Source organism: Apaloderma vittatum, unplaced genomic scaffold (assembly GCF_000703405.1).
Source record: "Apaloderma vittatum isolate BGI_N311 unplaced genomic scaffold, ASM70340v1 scaffold29445, whole genome shotgun sequence".
Classification (NCBI taxonomy): Eukaryota; Metazoa; Chordata; class Aves; order Trogoniformes; family Trogonidae; genus Apaloderma; species Apaloderma vittatum.
Window position 1 is genome coordinate 986 of NW_009719263.1, and position 6,505 is coordinate 7,490.

Here is a 6,505-nt window from a genome sequence, read left to right on the forward strand (position 1 = left end):
CGCGTTTCACTCCTGCTGCGGGAGCTCTGTCCCGGGGTGTGAAGAAGTCGCTGTTGGCTGCTGTCTGCCTGAAAACAGGGCTGTGCTCCCAGCAGTTTCTCTGTCTGGCAGAAGGTGGGGCTCTCGCATTCACTGCTGCTGGCTCCTTGTCCTGCGCAAAATATCCTGAGAATCCGGGAGAAACTGCTGACCTGAGGAAGCAGTGAAGGCCGCCAGTGCGAATTCCCAGGTGAGAGGCGATTCAGCCTCCCGCTGTCCTCTGCAGCCTTCTGGGACCTGCAGGGGCCTGAGAAGGTCCTTTTTCCCGGACGTCGCCACACACCCCCCCTCCCACCTCCCATCACAGGATTTCACCCGAGCGGAGACAGTGCGGCCCTGTGGAGCAGCCTCCTCCTGCAGTGCTCTGCAGCCCGGCGGGGTCTCAAAAGCCAGTGAGCCACCGCCGTGCTGAGGCACAAGCATCTCCAGAGTGTCCAAAGGAGCCATAGAGGAGTTTCCTTCCAACGCCTTGGAGCAATCCTGAGGTGCAGAGCTCCAGCAAGGCACCTGGCTGCAGGTCAGCAGTGCAGCGGGACAGCTTTTGTGAAGTTGCCGAGCCCTTGGGAGGAGGCTGTTCAGGTCCTGTCTCCTTGGCGTGTTGGTGGGAGCTCGCTGGAGGTCTTGGCACAGACGGGACACACGAGCCTGGCTCTCTCCTGGCAGCTCACACGCGATCGAGTCCCTGGGCTGTGCTGTGCCTGGCAGTGGGATGGCTGCTCTTTTGCCCACCTGGAAAAGCTCTGATTTGCTAATCCTGAGCTCTAAGGGAGGCTTTGCCTGAGAAGCCTGACGGGTTGGGTGCAGGCTCTATTAAAAGTGTTGGTGCGGCTGGGAGGCCCCTTCCCCTCTGGCTGCGTGTCTGGAGGAGCAGCCGAGGCGCTCTGACCTGGGGCAGAGGAATGCAGCGCTCAGCGCAGGAGGGTCACCCGGCGCAGGGGCCTCTGGCCAGGCTGGGTGTGCAGCAGCAGCAGCTTTGGTGCAGCCTGGTCAGAACAGTTGATCGTCTGAACGAGCTGCGTCTGGCCCGGCCTGAGCCGCTGGCTGAAGCAGTGGTTTGTGTTGGTCTGAAGAGCCATTTTCGGTCTCTTCCGGGGGTTCTCTCGGTTCAGAGATCGCGTGAGCACTGGGGGGCTCTGGGTTTATCCATGTGGTGGTGTGCCTGGCTGCTGCTTTAGCTCTGGATCGCAGGATTGAGGCTGGAGGCACAGGAACGCAAACAAGTGGCAGGGGTGGTTTTTCGGCTGTGGGTTGTTTCTTTTTCTGTGCTGTCCACAGCATCGTTGTTGCTAGCTGTCTGTGAGTGGGAGGGGATGAAGGTTGGGTGCTGATGATGGGTAGGAGCAAACTGTTGCACTGTCTGCCGCACCTGGAGGCTGGTTGTCAGCGAGCGGTGCTGTGCTGCGCCCGCAGCGCTGGCTCTGGCGAGCGGTGGCTGTCGAGGAGAGGCTGCCTGATGGTGCCCGTGGCCTCTCGCTCGCAGGTGGTGATCAGCCACCTGTTACAAGTTCTGTCTCTGCCTCGTCTGAAAACTGGAAGGTGGTAACGGATGCTGACACTGTGGAAAAGGACCCAGCACCACGGGGGCTGCACGTGTGGATACTGGTGCGTCGCTGGCCCTGTGCCCGGGCATTTGTTGCCTTCACACTTCCAAAGGGGGCTTGATCACACGAAGTTTGGGAGTCGACAGAATTCAGTGACTCGGGACTTCGGTTCTTTAAAGCTCTCGCTGAAAGTCCATCGCTGCCATTTCCTGAAAGCTCCGGGTGTCGTGGGGGAAGCTCCAGGAGTTCTTCAGTGCTTGGGAGGTGAAATCTGGCTGGGATGCGAGATGAGAGGCTGCAACAAGGGGATCGGGCAGCCGAGCGGGTCCTTGAGTGAGCGTCTGCTTGGTGTTTCTGGGAGTCTTCGAGTCTGGAGGCTTTTTTGGGCAGGAGCACAAAGGAAGTGACAAGGTTTGACATGCAAATGCCAGGGTGAAATCTATTCAGTTGTTCATGCATGACATGAGACAGATTTCCATGACATTCGGTGCCGCGATGCAGGAGAACACCGTGTTCTCCCTCCCCCTGTCCTTTTCTCTCCCCGCTGTGTATTTGCTGATAGGTCAGGTCTGCTGTAGTCTCTTCTTCTGGCAGAGATGTGCAAAATTTCACTTTCTTTGTCTAATCTGTCCCGTCTGCCCCATTCCCCCACAAAGCGTTCGTAATACTTGTGGCTAGAAACCTCACCGGAGCCTGGGTGTCACCTCCCGTGTTCCGCTGGTACCGCTGGTGCCAGGCTCGAGCTGGGTGAGGCGTCGGGCTGGCTCTTGTGTCGCTATAAAACATACAAACTGCATGTGACGAGTGTCGGTGCCAAGGTGGTTCTTCCCGCTCCGGGAACCACGTTGGGCAGGAGCGGAGGGGTTGGCCTGTGCACTGATCGCTGTTACATCCGTTAGCTTGAAGACAAGAACGAAGGGTGGTGGCTGCCTTACTGAGTGCAGCCTGTGTGAGAAGCTTTAGGTGCAGGTAGATCATCGCTAAGCCCGTATTTAAGTACATTTTGTGTGTTTGTGGTGTTTGGAGTAAATTTTCTAGTTCTTGATTTATTTGGAACCTCGATGCCGGCTGGCGAGTGCAGCCCCGCAGGCTGCTGTAAGCTCTGTGTGCGCTGGGGCAGAGCTCCCGGCGCGAATAGCGAACAGGAAAAAACAGGTAATGCCAGAAACACCTGCGTCCGTCAGCAGATCATTCCTGGAACATTTTTGCTTGTACAAAAAGCCTTCCAAAGCTGCCTCTGGTTTCAAGCCTTTAGAGAGTCCCAGGTGATATTTGCAGTGGGATGACCCGTAGGACTGTGTGCCCTGGGGAACATCTGGAGTCACTGAGGGTGCCACTGGCTTTTACCGAGGTTTTCACCGGGGTGTTGGCCTCGCCTTTCCCCAGTCCTCAGCACGCAGCCGGGTGTCTCCTCGTTAGAGCCTTGGATGGCCGCACCAAGCTCCGCACATTTTAACCCGTAATCTGTTTCGCTGGCCACGTGTGACACAGATCCTTGGATAGGATGGAAGATGAGATCCGCTAGGCCAGGTGTCTTGTTCCGCTCCCCCGGCACCCGGCTCAGAGTGGATTGATCTGATCGAGTTACCGACTGCGAGCTCCAGATTGCAGCAGAGGCTCCCGGCCCTTGACTGAGTTGGAATCGTGTGCTGCTGAGGGCAGAACTGCACTGGGTTTATTCTGGGCTCAGGTTTGTTATAAGCAGAAGCCTCACCCAGTCGATCTTGTGGAGGAGAGAGTTTGGGCTACGGCTTGTGGCGTTTACCTCTTCCAGCTTATGAGTCAAGCACTGAGGCTCGATTTTCCTACCTGTTGCGTGGGGCTCCACAGGCTGAGTACAAGACCCTGGGGGGTCCGCAGGGGCTGGAGGCCCTTAGCAGGTTGTGTCCTTGAAGAGCCCCAGCGAGGGGACAGCCTGTGGGGTCACAGCACGGCAGTGTTGTGGGGCTGTGCCCTGGGGAGGAGCCCGCGCTGGTGGGGTGGGTCGGTGTGGTTACGCTTCCCCTCCTCACTGCAGTGTAACTCGCGTGGCTGAGGATGGCGGAGCAGGAGCCGACAGCGGAGCAGCTGGCCCAGATCGCAGCTGAAAACGAGGAGGACGAGCACTCCGTCAACTATAAGCCGCCTGCCCAGAAGAGCATCCAGGAGATCCAGGAGCTGGACAAGGATGACGAGAGCCTGCGCAAGTACAAGGAGGCGCTGCTTGGTGCTGTCACCGTGACTGCAGGTGAGCCCCAGGACATGGCCGTGCCTCTCTCTGGCCAGAGCTCTGTCCATCACCCCGGCCCCATCCCTACCCCACCCGGGAGCTCTTTTCTTCCTGGCTCTTTGCGCTTCCGCGGGAGCACAGCCAGAAGTGCAAAGGCACGTGGCTGTGCTGCCCCTGTGCTGATCCTCTGGGCCCTGGAGTAAGGCACAGGGACAGAGGGGTCCGCTCCCTGCCCTGGGAGGGGGGTGCTCTGGGGAGGTGGCAGGCTGGGCCTTAGGCCGTGGGGAGCCCAAACCTTCACCGAGGGGGATGCTGTTCTCACTGGTTTTCTTGCTCCTTCAAGAAGTGCCCAGAGGGAAAAGGAATTGTGTCGGGATGGGTGTTGAGCAGACTTTTTTGCTTGTCTTCTAGATCCCAACGCTCCAAATGTGGTGGTGACCAAACTGACTTTGGTCTGTGCTACCGCCCCTGGCCCCCTGGAGCTGGACCTGACAGGTGAGCCAGGATGGACCCGCAGCCCCGGCCTGGCCGGCTCGGATGGGTGTTGAGCAGACTTTTTTGCTTGTCTTCTAGATCCCAACGCTCCAAATGTGGTGGTGACCAAACTGACTTTGGTCTGTGCTACCGCCCCTGGCCCCCTGGAGCTGGACCTGACAGGTGAGCCAGGATGGACCCGCAGCCCCGGCCTGGCCGGCTCCGTGTATTGGGAACGCTGTCTGCTGTTGGGTGCGTTGCTGGAGTTAACTGAGTTAACTTCGTCACTGCGCCGTCCTTTCAGAGGGCGCCACCGGCCTGCCTCCCGCAGCGTGGGCAGCACAGCAAGGAGGGTCCTGCTGTGCAAAACCAAGAGAGTGATCTATGTGCTGTCCGGCCTGCCGGGGTCATCCCCTGCTCCTGCGGACGCTGTCCTGATCACCTCTTGCAATTTAAATTCGCCCGAGTGTGATCCAAAGGGACCCTGAGACACCCTCTCCCTTTTTTGTAGGTGACCTGGAGAGCTACAAGAAGCAAGCGTTTGTGTTGAAGGAGGGTGTGGAATACCGGATAAAAATCTCCTTTAGGGTAAGAATTCAGATCTGAGAGCTGAGGAATGAGTGGAACGTCGGAGTGCTGCAGCCCCAGCACGGGGAGTGCCTGAGCCCCGACTAGTGGAGGGATGCAGGAATCATGGTCTCCTCCTGCAGGTGGGTGGGCAGCGTCTCCGGGAGGTGGCTTCTGCAGTCCTTGCTTGTCTCTCTGCAGGTTAACAGGGAGATTGTGTCAGGGTTGAAGTATATTCAGCACACGTTCCGGAAAGGCGTGAAGAGTAAGTGCTTCTCTGTGACTCGGTGCTGCGTTGTGTGCGATCTGGTCTTGCCCCTGCAGCGATGGCTGCGGTGCCCCAGCAGCTCGTAGCGGGGGGAGGCAGCCTTCAGGCGTGCCCGTGGGGGTGTCAAGGGTGGCACCCGCGGTCCTGGCTGTACCCGCATGTCTGGGCTTGACGTGCAGTCTCCATCGGAGCGCAGCGGTAAATGGATCGTCGCTGGTGGTGGCGCTAATTCCTGGAGCCGTTAGCACGTGTGGGTGACGTTCTCACGGCGCCTCTGTGGATTGTCGTAGCAGTAACAGACTTCTTGTTTGCTTTAGCCCTGCCCCACGTGCAGGGAGGCTCTCAAACAGCCTCCACACACCTCTTTTTCTCCTTCCAGTTGACAAGACCGAATACATGGTTGGGAGCTACGGCCCCCGAGCGGAGGAGTATGAGTTTCTGACCCCCATGGAAGAAGCCCCTAAGGGCATGCTGGCCCGGGGCAGCTACAACATCAAATCCAAGTTCACAGATGATGATAAGACTGACCACCTGTCCTGGGAGTGGAACCTGACCATCAAGAAGGATTGGAAGGACTAGCCCTTCCCGAGGCCAAACCCCAGAGAGCGTGAATCAGACAGTGGCTACCGTAGAAATCCCCCCCTGTACCAAAGTGCTGACATTGGAACCCTCTTACCTTTCACCCCCTGTTATAATTTGACCGGAGAGCTCAGTTTGTAACGTGCCCCCTCCCCAGAGAATCGCTGAGTGCATTGCCCAAACCGTGCTGTCTGCATCTGGTCTCCAGCTGCCCGTCCCAGGGCCGTGCAGTCCCGGCACAGAGCTGGGAGCACTCGCTCCCTCACCAGGCCTTTTGCTGCTTCTCACCTTCCTTTGTCTGGGTGGGTGCTGAAGGGGAGAGACTCCTTTGTTCTGTGTAGGATCCTGCGCTTGGCTTTCCTGTGCACAGCTCAGGGCAGCTACTGCCTCCAAGTAGCTGAAGAACTTTGATGCCAGGCAGCTATTGAACCCCTTTGTTGGCTAAAATTGTGTCCGGCCCGCCCTTTCCCCCATCAGTGTCCTGGGAACACTGGCAGCTTCATTTGTGGATGTTCCCTGTAACCATGATGCCTTAATGTGTAACATGTATCCTCTAGGGAGGGGGCCCTGCCCCTGTTACACTTTTTAAACGCCACCCACCCTCCCCCTGTCTGTTGGCATGGCACTCATTTCGGTCACGCCCCTCATGGGTTATTAGGAAAGATTCACAACTTCCCGCTTTGCTGCTGGTCCGTTCTTCCCCCGAGATGGGACATCTCCAGAGGGGAGGGTGCTGTGATAGACGGGGTGACACCTGGCTGCCCCTCCCAGTGGCCAGAGAGCTGGCCTGGCGGGACCCCTGGTCCTGCTGGCACGGAGCTCCGAGCT

General features: G+C 58.2%; 1 protein-coding gene across 2 annotated transcripts; it reads left to right on the forward strand.

Annotated features, from left to right (window-relative positions):
* The first annotated feature begins 3,594 nt into the window (after positions 1-3,594).
* ARHGDIA (Rho GDP dissociation inhibitor (GDI) alpha) lies at positions 3,595-6,392 on the forward strand. 2 transcript variants are annotated; one of them, XM_009870567.1, is made up of 5 exons: positions 3,595-3,807; positions 4,201-4,284; positions 4,775-4,851; positions 5,032-5,095; positions 5,478-6,392. In XM_009870567.1, the coding sequence occupies exons 1-5, from the start codon at positions 3,618-3,620 to the stop codon at positions 5,675-5,677; spliced, it is 615 nt and encodes a 204-aa protein (XP_009868869.1). In that variant the 5' UTR covers positions 3,595-3,617; the 3' UTR covers positions 5,678-6,392. The 2 variants fall into 2 exon arrangements, with proteins under 2 accessions (XP_009868869.1, XP_009868871.1); XM_009870569.1 differs by having other exon boundaries at positions 5,610-6,392.
* The last annotated feature ends 113 nt before the right edge of the window (positions 6,393-6,505 follow it).